The sequence below is a fragment of the Oryx dammah genome, unplaced genomic scaffold (genome assembly GCF_014754425.2).
Source record: "Oryx dammah isolate SB20612 unplaced genomic scaffold, SCBI_Odam_1.1 HiC_scaffold_21, whole genome shotgun sequence".
NCBI classification, from domain to species: Eukaryota; Metazoa; Chordata; class Mammalia; order Artiodactyla; family Bovidae; genus Oryx; species Oryx dammah.
In genome coordinates this window covers 76,638,683-76,661,244 of record NW_024070205.1, presented here as the reverse complement: position 1 = coordinate 76,661,244, position 22,562 = coordinate 76,638,683, and the positions used below count along the sequence as shown (strand labels likewise).

The 22,562-nt window shown below is 54.5% G+C and overlaps 1 protein-coding gene across 1 annotated transcript in view; it reads right to left on the bottom strand.

Moving 5' to 3' along the window:
- Nucleotides 1-9,431: 9,431 nt before the first annotated feature.
- LRRN2 (leucine rich repeat neuronal 2) overlaps nt 9,432-22,562 on the bottom strand; it is a 61,073-nt gene continuing 47,942 nt past the window's right edge. Inside the window, exon 2 of the mRNA XM_040263025.1 lies at nt 9,432-12,050. Coding sequence (XP_040118959.1) covers nt 9,704-11,842 — 2,139 coding nt within the window. The 5' untranslated portion in view covers nt 11,843-12,050 and the 3' untranslated portion in view covers nt 9,432-9,703. The remainder of the gene's footprint in view (nt 12,051-22,562) is intronic.

The following is a 22,562-nucleotide window of genomic DNA, read 5'->3' as shown; positions in this document are numbered from 1 at the left end:
AATTGGTCTGTGATGCTGGGCACCACTTTTCAAAGCTCCCTAGGTGGTTCTAATGCACAGACAAGGTGGAGAACCACTACCATACTAAGTGCCGGGGGATTTACATCTATTTTCTCATTTAATCGTCACAAGAGCTCGCCAGTTAGGTCACTGCTTCTCAGAGAGTGGTCCCAGAGCAGCGGCACCCTCTTGAGAGCTTGTGTTAGAAATGCAAATGCTAAGCTTCACTCCCGATTTGAGGGTGCGCCATGCAGTCTGTGCTTCAGTTGCCCTCCAGGTGACTGATGTGTGCTCAGGCTGAGAACCGTGGAGGTGCCAGCAGCCCTCCTTCTCAGATGAGCCAGACAGGTGCAGTCAGTAGCCAAGGTCTCAGGGATGGTAAGGACCACCACGAGGATTTATTTTTATTTATTTGGCTGCACCGGATCTTAGATGACACACGTAGGCTGCCCCTTCAGTGCGCGGGTTTCTCTCTAGTTGTGGCAAACGAGCTCAGTTGCCACGTGGCACGTGGGATCTGAGTTCCTTGACTAGAGATACAACCTGCATCCCCTACATTGGAAGGTGGATTCTTAAGCATTGGACCACCAGGGAAGTCCTCACGGCAGAGATTTAAATCCAGGTGTATGGCTGTGTAGACCCCACACTGCTGTGGGGAGGTGCCTGGGTTCTGTTGCGGGCCCTGGGTTGATGACTCTTTCTCTTTCTCTTTGCTTGATGCCAACACATAGCTCCATCTGGAGCCCAGTTGCTATCGTCCTGGGGAAGCAAAGGGCAGAACATCCCAGGATTCATTCTAAAACAGTTTTATTAGGTGCTTAAAATAGCTTCTGGCAGATGGCGTGTAGAATGGGGACTGGAACAGAGCTGCAAATGACATTTACAAAGTTGTGTGTGTTGGTGCAAACACATGGACACGCACGTGTGCACACGGCTTGTGTGTGTGTGCATAGGGGGTCAGAGAAGTTGAGGAATTGGGGAAGGGGTCTAAAGGAGAAATAGAACAGAATGGATGACTCTAGTCTACTCAGGATTAAAGAGAGGGGCTTCAGCCTGGGTTTCCCAGGGAACTTAGGTGAATCCTGTGCCTTCCCTGGGCACATACTTGTCAGATGGGTGCTTCTCAGTGGCTGAGTGAGCTCTCCTGGGGCTCTCAGGGCTGGGGGACCCATGGAGCTGAAGTAGGAGGTGCTGTGGAGTTCCAGGGAGCTTATAGGTTTTGATGAGTTGAAAGCTTGATGCTTTGATTGGTTAGGGGCAGACAATGTTTGCAAATGAAAATGCTGAGAATTCACTTCCTCTTCCTCATTTTAAAGGAAAAGTCTATATGAGGAAATCTGAATCCATTTAGTTTAAGAATCCACCATCCAGTGCAGGGGATGCAGGTTCGATCTCCAGTCAAGGAACTAAGATCCCACATGGTGCATGGCAAATGAGCTCGCTTGTTACAACGAAAGAGAAGCCCGCACACCGGAGGATGGGGGGTGTCCATCAATCTAATCCTCCCGGACAGACCCACGAATTGTGGGTGGCCCTGTTTCCTGTGGTAACTCCCAGCAAAAGGCCGACCGCTGTGAGTGGGACTCTGGGACCCTCTAATGCAGTAATCCTTGGTCTTTCTGGATTTGGGGCCCATCTCAGTCTTACTAAATCCAAGTTGCCTTTTCTCCAGAAAATGTCACGTATGCATGTGTACAGAAAAATTTGCCAGCCTTTCACAGTGGCCCATGGACCCTCCAAGTCCATCTGTGAATGACTGGCTTTAACGGAGGGCTCTGAGGAGAGTGCTCATCCGTCCCCCAATGACTAAGTCCAGCCCTAGGTGGAGAGATCCGGTCCCTCTCCTTCTCACACTGTGAACGCACAGAGATATAATGATATTGAGGCCATCAGAAGGCAGGGGTCTAGGCCAGGGGACTCTGGGAGGCTTGCTTCAGCTGAAGGAGGTGGACTTTGCCATGCCCTGGCCTCCGAGCCCTGTAGCTGGGCACTGCCCCCGCGTGGCCCTCTCGGCCGTGGCTCCGATGCCTGGGCCAGCCCACCCCGTGGTCCTGGAGCCCATCTGTGGGCTGTTGCTCCTGCGCACCACTCACCAGCTCCTGTGAGCCAGTCAGTGCAAGGGACTCCACCTCCTCTCTCCTCTGCAGTCAGTACCTGGTAGTGTCCATCCAGCTTCGCCCCCCACCCCCATCCCAAGAGGAGCACACGTCACTCACTCCGTGTTCGGGATGTAGAGCACGGTGTGGGTAGGTGAACAGAGCGTGGGAATTCAGAATTAGAAGACTGGGTTCAAATTCCCATTCTACCTTTATTGGCTGAGTGACCTTGGGTAAGCTTAAATTTTCCAAGTCTCAGTTTCCTTACCTGTAAAATGGGAATAATAATCACATCTGTACAGCACAACTCATTGTGACTAAGAGCAAGAGAGAAAGCACATATCAATGAGCTTAGTAATAGGCCATCACATGCTGCACCTTGTTCTGGCCACGTAGGTGAGCCTGGGTTCTTTCTTCCCTCAGAGGCTGACAGCCTGATGCTTTTTGAGTCCTGAGGGTAGCAATGAAGGAACAAGGGATCACTCCTTAGCATTTCCTCAGCCAACTGGGGTTTTCTTGTTGCCAAGGGAGCTGCCATTTCCAACACTGGCTCTTCTGCTCTAAGACATTCACAAGCAAGACAAGCGGGTCTCTTTTTGTGCACAGTAGTGGTGGGGCTATGGCAGAGGGAACTCTGGGTTCCCCGGCTGGGGACTGTAGGAAAGGAAACCGGAGGGGCAGAGGGGCTTGGAGTGTGTGGTGGAGACAGGCGGTGGGGACACTGGTCGATGGCTGAGGCAGGCAACGCAAGGTCGCCAGGAGCAGAGCCAGCTTTTGGATGAAGATGAAAGGAGAATGGCTCAAGAGGACACTGTGGTATGAGGATGACGTGGGCCACTGGGTCAGAAGAGGGCCACGGGGACCATGTTTTCTAACGGATGCTATAAAACGGGCACAGAGGCCAGAGGAAGCAGTAAGAGGACTCTTGCCACCTAGGTATCTGCTTGGTGCATTGCTTGGCTCCGAGTGGAGCCTGTGATGCATTCCTGACTTGGCCAGCCGATGTCTGAGCTCAGACGAAAAGGAAGCTCGTGGGCAAAGGCTGCTGTGGATATGATTCTGATCAACAGAGAACTGACCGATGAGGAAAGACAACAGAACTGACCGATGAGGAGAGACAACAGAACTGACCGATGAGGAGAGACAACAGAACCTCCAGGGACACAGAGGGAGAGGGGGCAAAATCAGACACCCGGGCTTCTAAAAGGCATGTTCCAAAAATTTTCCAGAAAAGAGTTAGAAGCTGTGGTTGATTCTCAAGAGAATATAGTTCAAGAGGTTTTAAAACTGAAGGCCTGACAATAAAGCTACAAATTATCCTGAGTTTAAAAAAAAAAAAAAAAAGAGGGCAGCATCTAAAAATAGATGTGGCTGCACAGAGCGTTCTCTAAAATCTGCACACAGATTTTAGAAGATTCCGTGTTCTGGAAATCTATTGACATACTTTAAAAGTACCTATATTTGAATATAGTAGAGCAGTAGTTAAGAGAGAGTTTTTTGGAATTAGCATTTGAATTCTGACTTTGCCACCTACTAGCTGTGTGACCTTGGATAAGTCCTTTAGTTTTTCTGAGCTCTGGTATCTAAATTTGTAAAATGGGGATAATTGCACTCACTTTATTCATTTAAATGTTTACCCTGTTTATCTTTGGCTGCTGGGTCTTAGCTGCTGGACGAGGGCCTTCTCTAGCTGTGGAGCGCAGGCTTCTCACTGCAGCAGTGTCTCTCGTTGAGGGGCACGGGCTCTATGGCGTGTAGGATCTCTTGTTGCGGCTCACAGGCTCTACAGCCTGGACCTCAGTAGCTGTGGTACAGGGCTAGTTGCCCCAAAGCATGTGGAATGTTCTTGGACCAGGGATTGAAACCATGTCCCCTGCATTGGCAGGTGGATTCCTAACCACTGGACTACCAGGGAAGTCCTGTACCCACTTCATAACGTAGCTGTGACTGAAATGAAGTGGTCCGTCGAAATCCCTACTAGAGCGGCTGCTGCTGCCGCTGCTACGTCGCTTCAGTCGTGTCCGACTCTGTGTGACCCCATGGACTGCAGCCCAGCAGGCTCCTCCGTCCATGGAATTCTCCAGGCAAGAGCACTGGAGTGGGGTGCCATTGCTTTCTCCACTAGAGTGGCTAGCATATGGTAAAGGCTCAACATTAGCCATTATTACCATTCTATAAAAAAATACAAAACTCTTTCAGTCAAAGGGCATCTGTAAAAGGATAGCCCAAATGGGTAACCATTGTACTAGGAGGCCAGGGATGTGTGTGGAACCTATGAGGAACACACAAGGGTTCTTTTGGTAAAGCCATCCAGAAGGGAGGTAGACTTCAGGCCTGGAACAGCCAATGGGTTGTCATCACATTGCTTCTGCAGGGTTTGTGCAGCACTCCACGGCAATGTGTTTTCAGGGAACGGGCAGGATAAGGAGTCCCGCCTCTGCTGTTTCTCCCTTGGAATGACTAACGTGCTTGAATGGTAAACATAATTAAGACGGAATTAGGAGCCGGTGAAGATCATTCGACACTGCCTTGTGTAAATTCCAGTCTCTGTTATGAGGCAGGCACTGGCAGAACTAGCAGACTCGGTGGTGAAGTCTTGACCTAGGTGAGCTGCCGTGAAGAGTCACAGGGAGAATGAGAGCGGTCAGCTCAGCTCAGTTCAGTCGCTCAGTCGTGTCCGACTCTTTGCGACCCCATGAATCTCAGTACGCCAGGCCTCCCTGTCCATCACCAGCTCCCGGAGTTCACCCAGACTCAGGGCCATCGAGTCAGTGATGCCATCTAGCCACCCCATCCTCTGTCGTCCCCTTCTCCTCCTGCCCCAATCCCTCCCAGCATCAGAGTCTTTTCCAATGAGAGGAGTCAGGAGCCTGTGTAAACGAGGCTTTGATTTTCAAAAATGAGGGAAAGGATAGACTTAGGAAACGGGCATATTAGTGTGCGTCTCTGCCAAAGTTCTAGAAGCGATGGTTAAGCTGAGGCCATGGCTGCCGTGGCCTCCCGAGTGGCCTCTCTGCGCTGCCCTTGGCCTCCCCACACGCCTGTGATCTGAGGAACCACGTGAGTCAAATCCGGCCACGTCTGCTCAGCTCCCTCCAGTGTCTCCCCTCTCACTGGAAGGAAAACTTTGAGTCCTCACAGGAGCTTATGAGGCCCAGCCCCACCACCAGGCTATTCCTTTCCCTCAGGGCTCACAGTTCCTCTCCCTCCGCCCTCCTCCTAGCTCTGGGCTTCCTGCTTGCCTTCTCCATTGGGACCACTCTTCCTCCAAGATAACTGGTTGGTTCCCTCCCCCAAGGCATTGCTCAAATGTCAGCTTCTCAGCAAGGCCTTTCCTGAGCCCTCCAATGTAACCTCCCCACCCCAATTCATCCTCTTCCCTGAAACAAGCTTTTCTCCATGGTATTTGCTACTACCCAAAATGCTATACATATTCTTACTTATCTTTCCTGTTCATCAACTTCCTTCACTCACTAAAATGCAAGGTTTATGAGCTCCGAGAGTTTACCTGCATCCCCAGTTGCTCCAACTGTGTCAACTGCATAGTCATCTTCATTAAATGTTTGTCGATGGGAAGGCAGAAAGGAGAACAGCAGGAAAGAAGGTGGCTGGTACGCTGAGAAAGAGGTCACTAGACCAGCATGACCAACCATCCCAGTTTTCCCAGGACAGAGAGTTTCTGAAACAAGGGACTTTCAGTGCTGAGGCCAGGAAAGACCCAGTTGGTCATGCTACGCTAGATCAGCCCAGCTCACTGACTCCTGAACATGGAGACTAGTCTGCGAGCTCGCAGCACTGCCTTACACTCACTCTCTCCTTGTGTTGGCAGAGCCTCCCATGAAGTCGGTCCCGTGGGAGAATGCAGGGATGTGGGCTGCAAGAGGGTGTGTTTAAGTGGTTTGTAGTTGGCTGAGCATCTCAGATGTGTTTGTGGATGGGTCCATGCTGTGGGAAGGCCGCTGTGGTGAGCCACAGAACCGTATCCTGGCCTACATCTTCACCACCTGGGCCGCGGATGAGGACAGAGAAACAGGGTCGGACCCTGCAGAGGCGTGTCCTAGCCAGGGACAACCCACACCGTCAGCAAGTCTGAGCTGGCTTTGGAAATCATCTCAATAGATGGAAATGATAGGCCCAATGTAACAACCTGAAATTCAAACAGTGACAAATACTGCTTTCTATTTAGCATTTTTTAAAAAGCAGTCTTAAATATCCAGAAGAGACCAGGCCAAATAGCCGCTTTGTTTGTCTTAACCCCAGCATGTTTACTTGCCCACACACCCAGTCTAGTTGGAAAGCTAAGACCTTGAATGGCACTTAGGTTGCATTAATAGACATACAGGGCGTGAGTCCCACTGTCCTCCCACTTGGTCGCAACACACCTGAGCCGTGTGCCCAGCTCTGTACCAGGGTAGAGGCTCTCATTTGACCAGTTTCTAGCTATTCCAGGACACGGCAACCCCAAAGTGTCTATCCCTCCCCTTCCCAGCTGGCTTCAGCCTGGCAGCATCAGCTCTCTTTCCAGGAGAAAAGAGGCCACTCACCCCAATCCTTCCCCAGCTTACCTAACTTCTCTGGGGGCAGCCACATGCTCAGGACCAGGGAATTCAGTTGAGACTCGGGTTAAATCACCATAATGCCTTTCCCCCCAGAAGAAGGGATTCACTTTCAAGGACTCAGTGCAGGGAACTCCCGAGGGCATGGAGCCAGAGCAGCACCCCTTTCCCTCAGGGCTCCCTGCCTGTAACTTAGGAGTCTTTGGGAAAGGAAGGTAGCAAAGATGTTTTTTATCTTCCAACCTTTCCACCCTCCAGCCCCAGGCACGTTTACAAGCATTTGCACTTGCAGGATCTGAGGTGTGCTGGGGTCACTTTTGGGGTTGCTATGACTGAGCCTGCGCTCTTAGAGGCATTCTGGGTGGGAGTTCTGAGGTGGCAAAGGAGGTGTTGCTGGGAGAGGGCTGCAGGGCTAACAGAGCTCTGGGTGCTTATATAAAGGACCAGCACCTGGATTCTCCTTGCCATGTGGGCTCGTCCGGAAGGTAGCACCTGCCCTTCATCCTAGACAGAGGATGTGTTGACTTCTGACTTCAGTTTTCCGAGATCAATACAGGTCCTGCCCTGCCTCTTCCCCACAGAGCTTCTGGATCATGGACGATGAACCCTAACCAGCAATGAACAGGCTACCCTGAACTTGGCTATGATGGTCCTGAAGCTTTCCCAGCTCCCTCCCCTAAAGAGAGCTTCCATTGTGGCTCAGCTGGTGAAGAATCTGCCTGCAAAACAGGAGACCTGGGTTCGATCCCTGGGCTGGGAAGATCTGCTGGAGAAGGGAAAGGCTACCTACTCCAGTATTCTGGTCTGGAGAAGTCCATGGACTGTATCGTCCACTGGGTCGCAAAGAGTCGGACACGACTGAGCGACTTTCCTTTTCTCTTTCCCCTAAGAACATGTAAGTTGTACATGGGAAAGAGCACATGTGGGTGGAGCCTGCTGACTCAGGGCAATGGGCTGTCCTTTTGAAACGAGGCTGAGTAGCCCTGCAGTAGAGGGGAGAGGAGCCAATGGACCAGCCTCCAGCGCCCCCTACCCCTGCAAGCCTCTCACAGGGCCATAACCTATACCACGTCTAGGAAAAAAAAAACAACTGAGACCTAGAGGAAGCAAATCGTTGCAGCCACCCCAGGTTGGAGCTCCGCGGTCCTCCAAGTGTGGTCCCTAGACCAGCAGTATCAGTATCACCTGAAAGCTTGTTAAACATGCACACTCTCAGGTCCCGCCCAGACCTGGGTCAGAGACTCTGGGGGTGGGACCAGCCTCCGTGCTGACCCGGCCCTCAGGTGACTCTGATGCAGGCTGGTGTGTGAGAACCCTTCTGTCCAAGAGGAGGAAGTCTTCTAAACTGGCTTTTTGCTGAAGGTCTTCAGAGAACCCTACTGTCTTTGTGTTCACTGGGAGAGGGGCGTCACTCCCTGACTTGGGTGAGGGCTCTTTCTTGTGTCCATGGGGTCGGAAGCTCTGGCTACTGGTCTGGCTTCCACTTGCACCTACATTTGCAACCTTGAGGGTGACTTAAAGCCCACTTCCTTCATGTCTGCTAACTGTGTCTGTAACATTGGAGTCCTCAGGTTCACATGTGGCTTCTCTTCCATCTCAAGAGGCCTGTCTCAGAAACAAGAGCTGTTGTCCGGCAGCCTCTTGCTCTGGAACCCCCACTGGCTGGCCACGGCAGCCCCCTCCCCTCGGCTCTTCTGCTTTTCCAACAGATGTTTCTCTTCACATTTGGTCCTAAGAAGTTGATCCATTAAAAAAAAATAATACTGCAAAAGCAAACCTGGCTCATTGCAAATTATACTGAAATGGACTGGAAAGATAGATGCTGCCATCTCCCACAGCTCTCCCCACTCAGACCCTCCATCACCCCCACAGACCCCTCCTGCCCCAGTGAGCCAAAGTCCTTGCTGTCTTGACGATTTGAAATTCTCTGCGTGACTCTGCCCCTTGGGTTTGTTTAATTAGAAGTAGGCTGGGAAGTGTTCCCTATGTACTGGCATGTTAATTGCTTATCACAGAAAAGGAAGGAGTGACAGGGTGTGGTGATGGAAATTTCCACTGTCGCCATCTCCAGACTCTTCTCCATTTTTCTGTCCCTCTCCCTCCACGTCTCCTCTTCTTTCCTCTCCTGTCAGCCTCCCTTGCACACCGTCCCCAGGTCTCCTGCTCAGTTACAGGGCTCTCTGGGGAGCAGTCCGGAGGCGCCCGGTGGTCAGACTCCAAACCTGCGGGGCAAACCGCGCCTCCAGCTCCAAGCTCCCCCGACTCCCTCGTACCCCCAGCCCTCCTGTCACCCTCAGGCTCCAGAGGGATTCAGAACTGAGAGTTCTGTAGTTACACTCAGTATTTGAATGATCGCTTCTCTTTTGTTCCCTTCCCCTCCCCTTATTATTGTTATTCTTATTTATTTTTATTTTTTACAAAACAGGAGCAAAACTGAGTTGAGGGGAAGTGACACGTTTCTCCACGAAGGTACAAAATTGCCTACAGAAAGTCACTGTCAGTGCAAGCCAGCTGCCGGGCAGAGCCGTTCCTGGGCATCCCTCCTCCACACGTCCTTTCAATCCAGCGAGGCCTGGGGGGCCCACGTGGGGCGCAGCTCCGCCCCCACCCACCCCAGGTTGGGAGGAGAAGCCTTCAGCCCTTGCCCAGGGTGGGGGAAGGAGCAAGCAACTGAGACTGCACAGAGACAGGGAAGAGGAGGGGGTGCCTCCTGTGGGCCGGGGGCCTGGGGACGCAGGCAGGGGACATCCAGGCAGAGGCCCAGGGCTCTCCAGGCACAGAGCCGACTGGGGAGGCTCTAGCCAGAGTCCTTCCTGCTCCTTGGAGCTGCTCCTCAGAACGGCAGCAGAGGTGCCCCCAGAAGGTGAGGGCGGTTCCTGGAGGCTGCAGGGGCACCCCCTGGGGCTCGAAACTGGTTGTCTCGTTTCAGCTGCCAGGCCTCAAGCACGTGGGTCCAGGTCAGTTTCCTGGCAGGGCGTCTGGCCCCGATTGCTTCCCTTTTGGTAAAAAGTAGTCCAAGTTATTTCTCTACTGCCGAGAACAGGCTGAGCTTCAGGAATTCTGTGACGATGGCGGGGACCGAGTTTCCCCTTCGGAGGACCTGGGCCACTTCCTCCCTGGATTCCAGAGCAGGACGAGGGGTGCTGACACCACCCGGGCGGAAGGCGCGCTCCAGCCCCAGAAAGCCCACACTGGGAGCAGAGGCCGCCCACCCACGCCCTGCCTGGGCTGGCCAGTGCCAAGGTGGGCTGCCAGCCCGGCTGCCAGCAGGAGGACGGCGAGAGCCAGGATGGCTATGAGCCCGGGCCGGTCCCCTAAGCCTCTGCGGCAAGAGGCGGCCTCTGTAGTCCTGGCCCACACACAGGCCAACTGGGTGTGGGCATCCGCGAAGGCCACCTGCAGACAGGCCCAGTACTCCGTGGCCTGAAGGAGGCGCGTGATATTGTAGCTGTGGGTGCCCCGTGGCAGGCGGGCCAGCGCGGTGGCCCTGTGGCCCTGGAGGGTGGAGGCGCTGGCCCAGGTGAGGTTGGTGGAGACTGTGTTGGGTGGGGAGACCCAAGACAGCAGGATGTGGTAGGGATGGGTCTCCTGAACCCGGAGCTCCAGCCCCCACCCCTTGTCTCTGCCATGTTGCAGGGGGGCCCGGCCGACAACCACACTAACCGTCTTCGTGTCGGCCCCGACCAGGTTCTGGGCCACACAGGTGTACAGCCCTGCTTCTTGCGCTGTCACCCTCCGCAGCTCCAGCGTCCCCTCGGGGTACACCCGGTACTTGCGGCCCGCCCAGGCGGCAGTCAGCCTAACCCCAGCGGGAGTCACCCAGTAGATCTCGGGCTCGGGCTCGGCCAGCGCCCGGCAGTGCAGCAGCAGGCTGTCTCCGCTGGCCACCTGGAGGCGCGGGGGGAAGCTGCGGGGGGAGATGAGGGGCAGGCAGTGGTCCGTCATCTCCCGGAAGGCCACCTCCCGCACTGGGAGGCGCTGAAGGTCCGGGGGCTCGGCACACAGCGTGGACTGGGGCTCGATGAAGCGGACGCGGGTGCTGGTGGTGTTAGCCCAGCGGATGACACAGTCGCAGCGGATGGGGTTGCCATGGAGACCCACCTCCTGCAGGTTGGGCAGGGACTCCACGGTTTGCTGGTGCAAGGCACTGAGAGCATTGTTGTTGAGCATGAGGGTCTCCATCTGGGGCAGGTGGCGGAAGGCTCGGGGGTGGATGAACGAGAGCCGAGGGTTGTTGGTGATGTCCAGCTTGGTCAGCTCAGGCAGGTTGACCAGGGCAAATTTGTCAATAGAGACCAGCTCCTCCATGTTGTTCAGCCCCAGCTCCTTGAGGTGCAGCATGTTGGCAAAGTCCCCGGGTCCCACCCGCTGGAGTGGGTTCTTGTTCAGGTCTAGGAACTTGAGCCCTGGCACCTGCTCCAGCGCCCGCCGGGGCACACGGGCCAGCCGGTTGTCATAGAAGGAGAGGCTCTCTAGGCTTTGCAGCCCCTCCAGGGCATAGTCAGAGATCTCCCGAAGGTTCATGCCCGCCAGCACCAGGCTGCGCAGGTTGGCCAGGGGCCGGAAGTTCATGTCCAAGATGGCATCCACCTTGTTGCCGCCAATCATGAGAATCTCCAGGCTGGGCAGCATCTCGAACCAGCGGCTGTCAACGGCCCGCAGCAGGTTGGAGTTGAGGTGTAGCCGTAGGAGGTTGCTGAGCCCCGCGAAGGCCCTGGGGGCGATGCGGTAGAGCTGGTTGTGGTTGAGATAGAGTTCCTGCAGGCTGGCCAGCCCTGCGAAGCTGTGGTCCTCCAGCCGGGTCAGCTGGTTCTCCTCCAGGTGCAGGCTCAGCAGCTGGGGCAGGGCCCGGAGATCACAGTCTCGGGGGTCTGAAAAGCTGTTTTGGGACAGGTCCAGCTCCGTGAGATTGGCCAGGTAGCCCAGTTCACCCTGGTCCACGCGGATGATGCTGTTGCTCTGCAGAAGCAGGGTCTGCGTGCCTGCAGGCAGCGCTGGGGGGACAGCCGTCAGGAATAGGTCATTGCAGTCCACGGTGGTGGCCTCGCGGTAGGACGATCGGGGGGTGTACCAGGGCCGGATCTGGCAGGCACACCCAGGGGGGCAGGGCACGTGCCAAGCTACCACGGGCACAGTGGCAGTGGCACCAGCCACCCATGCGAGCAAAAGGGGGGCCACGAGGAGCCTCATGGTGGAGCTGCAGGGCAGGGGACCATCCACAAGAAGAGTCTGGCGTCCCAGCGCTCTTGCGGTTCAGCAGCCCGGCCAGGACCCAGGGAATCACCCCCCCAGGGCAGTCATTCTATGCGGGGACGGGAGAGTACCATTTCCTGCCCTCCTGGGAACAGCGCTCCATCCTGGTCTACAGGTGCCGGGTCTGCTCACTCGTCAGGGCAGCCTGGAAGGGGAGGACGCAGAGTTAAGGAGGGTTCAAAGGATCCGAATCTACCCCTTCCTCCCGTCTCCCCAGTTAGACTCAAGAGGCCCAAAGGACAAGACGAGCCAGGGCTCCTGAGTTCCATCTTACAACCCTTCAGCTTTGTTGTCCTTTTCTCCCATCTGCGGGGGGAGGGACTGGGAGTCTTCAGGGAAGGAGCAAGAGATTGAGCCTTGGAAGCTTCCGGGATAACTCGGGGAAGGTGTGTGTGTGTGTGGAGGAGAGGGGGTGGCTGGAATTGCTGTCATCTTCAGAGTCCTTCTGAACCCAGAGAGATGAGAGGTAGATTTTCTAGCCTGCCTCTCTTCTCTCCTCACTCCCTCCTCGGCTCACTGAGTAAATGGGAAATAAAGTGATAGTTTTCAGACATCTCTCTGAACAGTGTGGACAGAGGGTCGCAGAGCCAATTCCAGGGTAAGCTCCTAAGACTTTGAAAATTGAAAGGCAGTGGGCCCCAACCCTGTGCCCAGACCAGCTGGGGCAGTGGGGTGGTCGTCTGGGGTCTGCTTAGGCTCTCCTGGGATAGAGGCCGGCTTTGATTTTTGCCAACTTCCCTACCTGGAGGTAGAGGCTTTTCCTTCCCCAGCAGCCTGGCCAAGCTGCTAGAAGGAGGAGGTGGGTTTAAGCCTGGGTCTGAGCTCTTCAGTCCTGCAGGTAAGACCTTAGGTGATCTGGCCTCTGCGCATTCTCCTAGCTATGGCCACCATACTGACTCACTGCAGCCAATATTCTGGGCCAAAGTTACCCTCGACATTCACCCGTCTCCTCCTCACGGTCTCCCAGACAACTTCCACTTGTTCTTGAAAACTCAACCTAAGGCCAGTCACCTCCTACAGAAAGCTGGTTCTCACCCTCTGCGCCCCTGGAAGGCTAAGGGCCTGGCTCCTGCTCTCCCAGTGCCCTCTGCTTTCTTCCATCACAGCCCTGATCACACCATGTGGAAATGTCTCTCCATCTGGGGACCTGTCTCACTCATCATCATGCTTACAGCCCAGGGCAGGGGCCCAGGGAGGGTTTATCATATAAATCAGTCTCTGTAGTCCCAGGGCTCCTTTCCCCAGGAGGCTGGGTCCTTACCTCTCCCCCCGTCTAGAATCCCAGCCACTGTTGTTCCTCCTTTGCAGACATGGACAATCCAGTGTAGATTCTCTGGAACCCAGGGCCCGGCTGCATCACCCTTGATGCAAGTCCAGCCTTAGCCTAGAACCAAGATGGGGAACTAGAGGATGCCTCCAAGCCTCATCTAACTCCGAGTGGAGTTCTGACTGGGTAGTTTTCCAGCTGCAGGCATCAGGGGAGCACACGGTTACTAAACACCTGCAATTTGCCAGACCCCAAGACTGTGCATGTCTTATCTCACTTAACCATCATAAAGAGTCTATAAGATATGCATTAATACTTCCAGTTTCCAGATGAAGAAACTTAGGTTCAGAAATGGTTAAAGAGTTTGGCTCAAGCCACACAGCTGCCAAGTGGGAAGAGCCAGGAATCCAGAGGGTGTGCCTCCTTCACTGTCCTTCTCTGCCCCACATCTGGCCCGACCCAATCCTGGGCACCCTGAGCGGCCCTGGCCACTGCAGCAGCAGGCTGGGTGCCCATTTGTGTCCCCCGAGGAAATGACTACTTGCCAGGGAGCTATGGGAAGCTGGGAGCTGTGTCTCCCATCACCTTCCAGGCAGGTGCCTCTCAGTTGGCCAGAGGCGCTCTTTGCCTTCTTCCTCCCACTTCCAGGATGCTGGGGCTGGGAGGGGAGCAGTTGGAGGCCTCCTCCGAGCAGGGGAGCGGCATGCCTGTTTACATTTGACTACTTCCCACCTTCCTCTGCAGCTATTTCTGAAGGTGGGAAAAACAACATGACTTAAAATGCACAGAGGTTTTGCGTGGGGGGTGTGTGTACACTGACACGTAAAACTCAGGGCAAACAAACACACATGTACAAAAGCATGCACACCTCCATCCACGTGCAGAGGGGAGCCAGGGGAACTCAGCCGCCCAGGCCAGTGAGTGGAGGTCAGGAGGAGGGGTGAGGACTCTGCAGTGTGCTGTGTGGGTGCAGAGGAAGCAGGGCTGTTCCTGTCGTGGGGCTAGGATCGTGCTGCACAGGCACACCAGAGGTCTCTGCTTCTTGCCCAGGCCTGACTTGAGAGAGCACTACCTACCAGCAAACAGATCTAACTGTTACTTACCACTTCCTACCAGAGCACTTTGGGAAAAGCTGTTGACTTTTCTGAGCATGTTCTTTAGTGTAGAATGAGCTCGTCATTAGGATTGAAGGAGCTGGGTGCGGTGCACGCAGAGCTCAGTAAGTCTCAGTTCTCTGCATCCCCCAGGATGGGGAGGCACCCCAGCTCCAGGACTTCTTAGAGGGGATAGAAGTTGGGTCCTAGGACTTAACCAGTCCCTGTGAAGTTTGCCCACTGTGGGCCCGGTGTCATCCGCAGGTGGGATGGGGAGCTGGGGGCAGGACTAAATGCCACACCGTTAAGAGTGCCACTCTGGCAGGACCAAAAGTGCAAAATGATTAGGAGAGCCCAAGACAGCTCTTGAGGGACGAGAGGGCTGCAGTGGGTGGAGAGGGCCCTGAGGCCCTGACCGAGTCCCAGGCTCCTCCTCCAGCACCTCTGTCCTGGCGCCTTTTTCTGCTGATGCACAACGGTGTGAAGCCACTTAAAAGCTCATTTAAAATGTTCAGAAACTTGCCTTTCCCTCTACCCCAGGCTCACCCTCTTCCTCGCCCCTGTGGCTGGGCTGGGGGCTGAGCCGGCATCTGGAGACGGGCAGCGGCTGGATGCCTCACATTCACGTGCACCTCTGGCCCCGATGCTTGACAAAGACAAGTCCTCCCCATCGCTGCTGAGCTCACAGCCCCTTCCAGGATAGAACTCAGAGCTGCCCACTCACCTGCCATCACCACTTAAGGCTGTCTTGCACATGGCCCACTCATGCAGGCTTGATTAGCAGTTTCTGCCGGGAGCTGCAGAGAAAGCTAATTGTCTTTTATCTGTAATCTCCCCGGGTGAGCAAGAGTTCAGATTATCACGTGTATCCTTTCCCCAAGAGCTGGATTTCAAGCTCTTGGTGGCAGGGGCCGTGTCGTGCATATTTTTGTGTCCCCATGGTGCCAAGTGTAGGACTGAGTGTGCAGAGGGTACTGGTGAGTGCATACAAAGAGCAAAGTATGTAATTCTATCAATCCTGTGTACAGGCAGAGAAGGAAGAGATTATTTAGTCTCTGCAGCAGAAGCAACTGAGGCACCTAGAGGTTAAGTGACATGTCGGAGGTTACATGGCTTCTGACGTGGTGGGGTCAGAATTCAAACCCAGGTCTCTGACTCCATAACCTGCCTCCCTGGCCCACGGCTCACTGCCTGGCAGAATGATGCCAGCCAGACAGGAGCAGAACACAGGCCTGGTGGCCCAGCAAGCCTGTCTCGGTGACCAGCCCCTCAGGGACGACCTGACCCTCTGCCTGTCCTCCCTGACGGCGACCTGAGGGGATCCTCAGGCACCATGCGTTGTTTCCTAGCTACAGGGACTCCCCTAGGGACACACAGAGAAGCCCCTGCTCCTCTGTGTGGTGGCACAGACCTCAGGCTGCCTCTGGACCAGGGGCTGGGGGCTGCCGTGTGCAGACCACTGCAGCCTGGGCCTTCAGTGAGGGGGACGTGGGGGGTCAAGCCGAAGAGAAGAGAGGAGCAAAGCTTCTTTTGGAAAAGCTGGCTCTGTGAGCCCTGACGGACCCCCCTCTTCCAGGCAGCTGCTCTGGAAGAGGAATGGACTCCACACACTTCCCACTGAACCCCGATCCTTGGCAAAGCACCATATGAAGAATTCTGGAGAAGCTGGCGTCAGAGGCAGAGCGGACCTTCTCCTGTTTCTCTGGCTCAGCACAGCCAGGGGCTCCTGCCAGCAGACAGCGCCGCTCCTCCAGATGGCCGTGGGTGCAGAGCAGCTCTGTCCCTCCCCCCGCCCCCCACTCCCCCTCCCTTCTTGCAGCCCAGCCCCCCTGGGCTGGGAGCCCTCAGGAGGGAGGAGCAGCAGGCAGTGATCGATGGCCTGGCCTTCACTGCAGCTTCAGTGCCAGGGCCCCCTGAGCTGCGGAGACAGATGGCAGCATAATTGAGTGTAGCGTTGATAAACTCCGGCCTCCTCACCAGCAAATAAGCTCTGGGTGGGGGGACATGAAGGGCGGGGGGGGGCAGTGCTCCATCTGTACACCTGGCCCCTGAGAGCTCCCCCTGGGAGGGGAGCATGGCCCTCGCTCCTGCCCCCCATTTAATCACGGACAACCAGGACCTCAGGGCTGCAGGAGGCCTCAGCGTTTATCTAGTCTTCCAGAGTCTGAATTCCATAAATAACTTATGCAAAGGAGGAGTGGTGAAGCAGAAGGAAGCCGGCCTCTGCGATCAGGTTTGAGTTTGGCTTTGTCACTCACTGTGCAACCTGGGGCAAAGTCAGTGACCCGAGCAGGGAAGTGAGGATGAGACCCTCTCACAGAGCTGCTGTGAGGAGCCCGGATCAAGGTCTAGGACATGCCTGTTCACGGCCCTCATGGCCCCCTCCTCCCATCTTAGCTCCTACTTCTCAACTCTTACCTTTGGTAGTAAACTTTTCCTTTCTCTTATTCAGGTATAATAAGAGAGCACATAAATGGCACAAATCCCAAGTGTGCAGCTTGATGAATTTCTACATTAGTAGATACCAATATAACCACCCCCGAACAAGAAACAAATACTTCCAAGCCCTCCTGAGGTTCCTGTGTGACACTTCCCAGTCAATGTTCAGCTCCCACCTGGAGTAGCCGTTGTCCCACCTGACTTTGTCACCATCAGTCAACTTCATCTTTTAAGCACAGAACTCCCCTTCCTTCCCCATCTCAACTCAAAACCACGGCTCTGGAAATAGTTGCCTCTGGCTCTAGGGAACTCCAGAACCTCAGACTTGAAATTCACTTAATTCATCCTCCTGCTTCACAGTGACTATAGCTTCTCAGGGTCTCATTCTTAATCAGTGATCTCCAAGAAGGGAGATTCCTCTATTTCTCTTTCTTGATCTACAGTTCTACATCTTAGAGTCCCCTCTCAGGTTGGAACCCTATGACCTGAACCCATGAGTGCTATGCTGCCTCGAGGCAAAGGCAAGATGACCTCCTGGCCACACACATCCCTGGCAGCCCTTCCCCAAAGCCCTGCTGGGTCTTGGCTTCCTCTTGGGACAGCACTGCTAGCCCCCTTTTGCTGCCAGACCTATAGATATTCTGATGACAGAGTCTGCGGCACCAGGCAAGGGGACAAGCGGAGGAGCGGCCAGAGAGGAGAGACCCAGACCAGACTCCCTGTCGCTGCCCCAGGCCCCTCCACCTATCCACTTCAGAGGCTGCTCACACTCAACGGGCCCCAAGCCCAACACCTCCTACCAAACCTGCTCAGGCACCCACCAGTCTCCAGGACTGGAAATCTCCGCCACCTCGACCCTCTCCTGCCTCACACAGGCCCGCCACAGTGCGCATGCTTACGTTCCCTTCTCATCACATGTCTTGACTCTTTTTGTGTCTCATTCTCAGCCCTGAGTGACCCTCTTGTTCCCAAACACGTCATGCTCCCCCCAAACTAGACCTGCTATTTCCTTCCCTTCCTCAAGCCTCGCACTCAACCGGCAAAACCTCTCCCCGGCTTCAACTGTCAAACTCCTCTCCAGTCATAAAAACCCATCCCAAATGCCACCTCCTTGTGACATGTTCCCAGAGTCCCTCCGAGAAAGGTGGTCATGCCCACTGCAGCCCCTGGGGCCCGGAACAAACGTCCACTGTAACAGCATCTGTCTTCCTGCCATTCAGTAGCCTGTTTTCTCAACCAGGATGCAAGTTCCTGGAGGAAGGGATGGTTTGGTACTGATTTTTGTCTTCTCAGAACCTAGGGCAGTGTAGAGGGTGGGAGGTGTTTACAGCCATGAACTATGAGCAGCAACCCATTAGTGGGTCATGAAAACAGTCTAAAGTGGATAACAATGTGCATTAAAAAATGAAATAGACAATAGAGTGCGTGGTATGTAGCTAGAGGAAGCAATGTTTTAAGAAATGTTTTTCTGTTTTATACACACACACACACTTGCACACAGTCAGAAATCATACATTTGTATGCAAAATCATACATTTTTGCCCTTGAGTCGCAGCTATAAAAGCTTGGAAATGATGAGTCTGCAGGACCTCTCCGACTGAGGTGAGTCCCTTCAACTCTCGTTGACGCCGCAGGAAGGATGATATAAATCAGTGTCAGAGGGAAGATAGAACATTCCTGAGTGCTTTGTGTATGCCGGATTTCTATTTGTTGGCCCGTTAGATACCTCATCCCACCCTTCCAACATCCCTGTAAGTGGGTACTTCTTAGAAGAGAAACCTCAACTCAGTGGAGCCCAGGGATCAGACCCAGGTCCCACAGCTCGGATGTGGAAGAGCCCGAGTGGAACCCGGCTGTACCTCACACACCAGCCCTTTCTGCTTCCATGATTCTGGTGCCAGAAGCTGTTCCAAGAGTGGAAGATGCTGGAGAGACTGGAGGAGAGCAGAGATGAAAATGGGGGGCATCTCTGGGGAAAAGGATGAGGTCCTCCTGTCCACCCTTGCCTTCTCTTCCACTTTGCAGTGAGAGGAGTCACTGTTCCAGTAAAAACCTTTTCCTGACTTGGGAGGGAAGGGATTTGTTTCCAAAAAGAAATATCTGCATCTCCAGGTCTCTGGACTGGCCTTGGACTCTCGGGGACCTTAGATTAGGTCAGCCATTCAAAAGAGGGCTTTGGAGTCAGTCTGCGCCTGAATCCTGGTGACCTTAAGTATCCCTACTCAGGCTCCTCCTCGTTAACTGGGGAGAGACCTCCCTTATGGGGGAAATTTGAAAGAGGTGATGCCTGCCAAGTGCCCGGCATTCAGTGGAGCCCTCTTCCACTTCCATCTCCCTGGGTTTGTCTGGGCCACAGTCTCCAGCTTCCAGGCCCCCCACGTACCAGGCCTGCCCCAGACGGCTTGCCCATGGTTGGATGCTCCCTAGTGCAGACAGCCTTTCCCAGGAGCTCTTCCATCTCAGGCTGACACTCCTTCTTGGTGGAGCTGCCCTCTCCTGGGTCAACTCTAAGCACTCCCTGCGGCTTCCAATCAGGGTTCTGTTTCTAGGCTTCAGGGCTCTAGAAGGCTCTGGAACTCAGTCCACTTATACATCACCAATGTCTGACACTCTCACCCAACAAACAGCTCACTCTTCTCGGCCTGGGTGAGCAGCTCCTCCATTGCCCAGGTGCTCCTTGGAAGGGTCGAAAGGGCCCTTGCTAGCAGCGCTGCAAATGTCCCCGTGTGACTATAGCCCACAGACATTCTGCACTGGCCGCCAGCCCAAGGAGCAGCCCAGGCCAAGCGCCGACCTTCAGCCTCTCGTGCTCCCTCCCTGTAACTGCCCCTGTGGCAGCAGTTCAGCAGCTCTTAAGAAGCAGTGGGTCCCTGGGAGCCAGGTACAGCCGGAAGGAGGGGGAGGCTTCAGAGAGAGGCAAGCAATGCTCTTTCCTGGCCCTCTGTTCTGCATATGCAGGGGCCTCACCCAGAAGTCCCTCTCACCACTCGTGTACCTTGGGAATTCTCTGGGGTCTCAGCTCACACTGTCCTTCTCTGAAATCTTCCATTACCACCCCCACCTCCAGCTAATTAATCCCTTGCTCTTTTTCTCATCGAGGAACCCACATCCAGTAGGGTGCTCAGCTCCTGTGTCAGACTATGAGCCTCTCGAGGGCAACTCTGTGACTCACGTGCTGAGAACTAAGGGGGAGAGAAGGTGTGCACAGTGGGGGTGCACGGGAGGGGTGCCTGGGGGGCGGGCTCGGGGCTGAGGAGGAAGACGCAGAGCCAACGGGGAACAGACCAGTTACACAAGGAGAAAGGCCAAAGCTCTTCTAACGGAAAAAGAAAATGCAATCAGAATGAAAATTGATGAGGCGGAGAGAAAAGGAGACTCGTTTCATCAGCAGGTTTGCCAGATGAAGCTCCGAGATAAATGGCGCGTCGGAAGGAGCCTTGGCCCCGGTGGGGCTCACCGCCTCCCCTTCCTGTCAGCTGTCTCGGACAGGCCTGCGAGACAGACGGCTGCAGCTGAGCCCCACGATGGGCCCCCTGCAACCAACCGCGGTGAGCGCGGCCTGTCCGCGTGGCCTCCTCCAGGCCTGCCCTGCCCAGCCTGGGCCTGCCCCCTCCCGGGGCCCTCCCCGTCCCCTGCTTCCCCGCTCAGTCAGCACCCCCTCATCCCGCCCCGCAGAGAGCCTTTGTCAGAGGCCCCGTGTGACCTGTGCCCTCGTCCAGCTTCTCTGCAGTCAGGGCGGGAGCAGAGGTCAGAGCCCGGGAAGTGGCAGAGGATGCGGGGCGGGACAGTACTGGGTTCGCAGCCTGGCCTGGACCGACCTGGGGATGAGTCCTCTTACTGCCCCAGACCTCGGGCCCCTCACCTGTGAACTGGGGGCTGGGTTACAGAGCGCTTCTAAAGCTGGGGTCCCTGGACCGGCACCATCGGCATCACCCGGAAAGTTGTTAGCCGTGCAGATTCTCAAGCCCACCACAGACCTCCAGGATTGGAGGGTGGGGCCTAGTTTTCCCCGTGTTTGAGCAAACCCTGCAGGTTCCTCCAATGGGCTCCATGTTGGAGAACTGCTGGGCTGGATAATCTCTAAGCCCCCGCCCCCAGCTGAGCCTAGAATTCTGTAAACAAGAACAGAATGCTTAATTAAAACTCTGGGTATGATGAGCTGATGGGTATTATGCTGACAGGTAAGGGCTGAGTATTCCAGACCCCTCGCACCTGTTCTGGCCACAAGGAAACTCTCTACCCAGTGGGCATTAATAGAGTCGTGACTGTATGATAGCACCATGGGCAGCTAGGGGTACAAGGTCATGGGGAGGGCAGGCATGATCACAGATTAAAAAACACCCCACTCTACTAAACCATGATAAGAGTTGTCACAGAAGTACCTACCAAGGGCAACAGGGACATGGTCCAGAGGAGAAAACACAATTCTGCCCCATGAGGGACACTGGGCAAAAATTCAGAGGAAATTTCCAAAAGTCGTTCAGTTCTGCACAAAAAATGGGTAGATCTGAAGGTATGAAATGTCCTTCGATAAAGTTGTTTTTGTTTCTTTAAAAAACAAACCTCCCAGGGAAATGTTGTCTAAATCAACAGGTCAACAGATGCACAGCTGAGGAAAGATATTCTTTACATACTGGGGACACCAGGAACAAAGGTCCTGGGACAAAAACGATGAAGAGAATCAAGAACTGAGTGGTCCCCCTTAGCTTCCAAGAGTGCAGGTGGTGTGAAGAGATCGGAACAGCAGGCTGGAGCCAGAAGGGACACAGTTCGCAGACAGAGGGCATGGAAGGCAGTGCCTCCTGTAGCCATCAACAACAATACTCCTTGTGACCACTCACACCTCACAGTTTAAATTCTTCCACCTCCATGATCCTGTGTGAGTCTCACAATAGGCGGGCAAGGTCATAGATGTCATCATTCCCATTGTCATGTAAAGGATATTAAGTAACTTGCCCAAGATCATATAGCAAGCAAGTAAAAGCCACGGCTTTTAGCTAAAAGACACTGTGTGGTTCCAAATCCAGATTTATTATCCCAGAGGGACAGCAATGTTGATAATGGTAACCATTGACTGAGGACTCTATCAGCCAGGCCTTGGGCTGGGCTCTGACATGAGTGCTCACACTCAATGCTCAAAACCACAGCAAGATAAGGGGATTACTAGCCCCATTTCATAGATGTGAGAGGATATGTCCCTCACCCAAGAACATCCACCTGGTGAAGCTAGGAGTCAAACAAGCTCTGGCGGCTGCCAATGCCCTCGCTCTGAACCCTGATCCCACAGCACCCTCCTACAGCTGCCCCTGCCCAGCTCTCTTCAGGCCCAGAAAAGAATGGGAGGTTTCCAGCTGATCAAATTCCCCTGAGTGTGGGCCAGCCCAAGAGAAAGAAACTGGCCCCTGACCTAAGCTGAATAGCCCTTCTGGGAGAGCCCTATCCAACCTGGCAGGGGCTTCTTGCCTCCAAGCCCGTCAGTGCCTTCTCAGCTTCATAGACCTGCTGGGGGACCACGGCCTTCTAGGGCCTGGTGGAGGGAAACGCTTCCATCCCATGATCAATATCAGGCATAATTCAGTGACTGCAGCAAGTACAAAGGAGTGTAGGTTAAATCAATATTTAGAAGCTTCGAAATGAAACTAATTAAGAGCAAGCCTTAATGATTTTTACTGTCTGGGAATAAAAAAGACAAAAAGCCTGCCTCTGTTTCACGATTCCACCTTAGTAGCCTGAAATCGTTTGGGAAGAGCGGAAGGTAAAAAGAGATCCGAGCCAGCCCCACTTTCTGCATTGCAGGAAAGGGGAGCGACTCGTCCTTGGTGGAGGAAGCCACGGAGGAGAAGATGGGTGGGAAGCA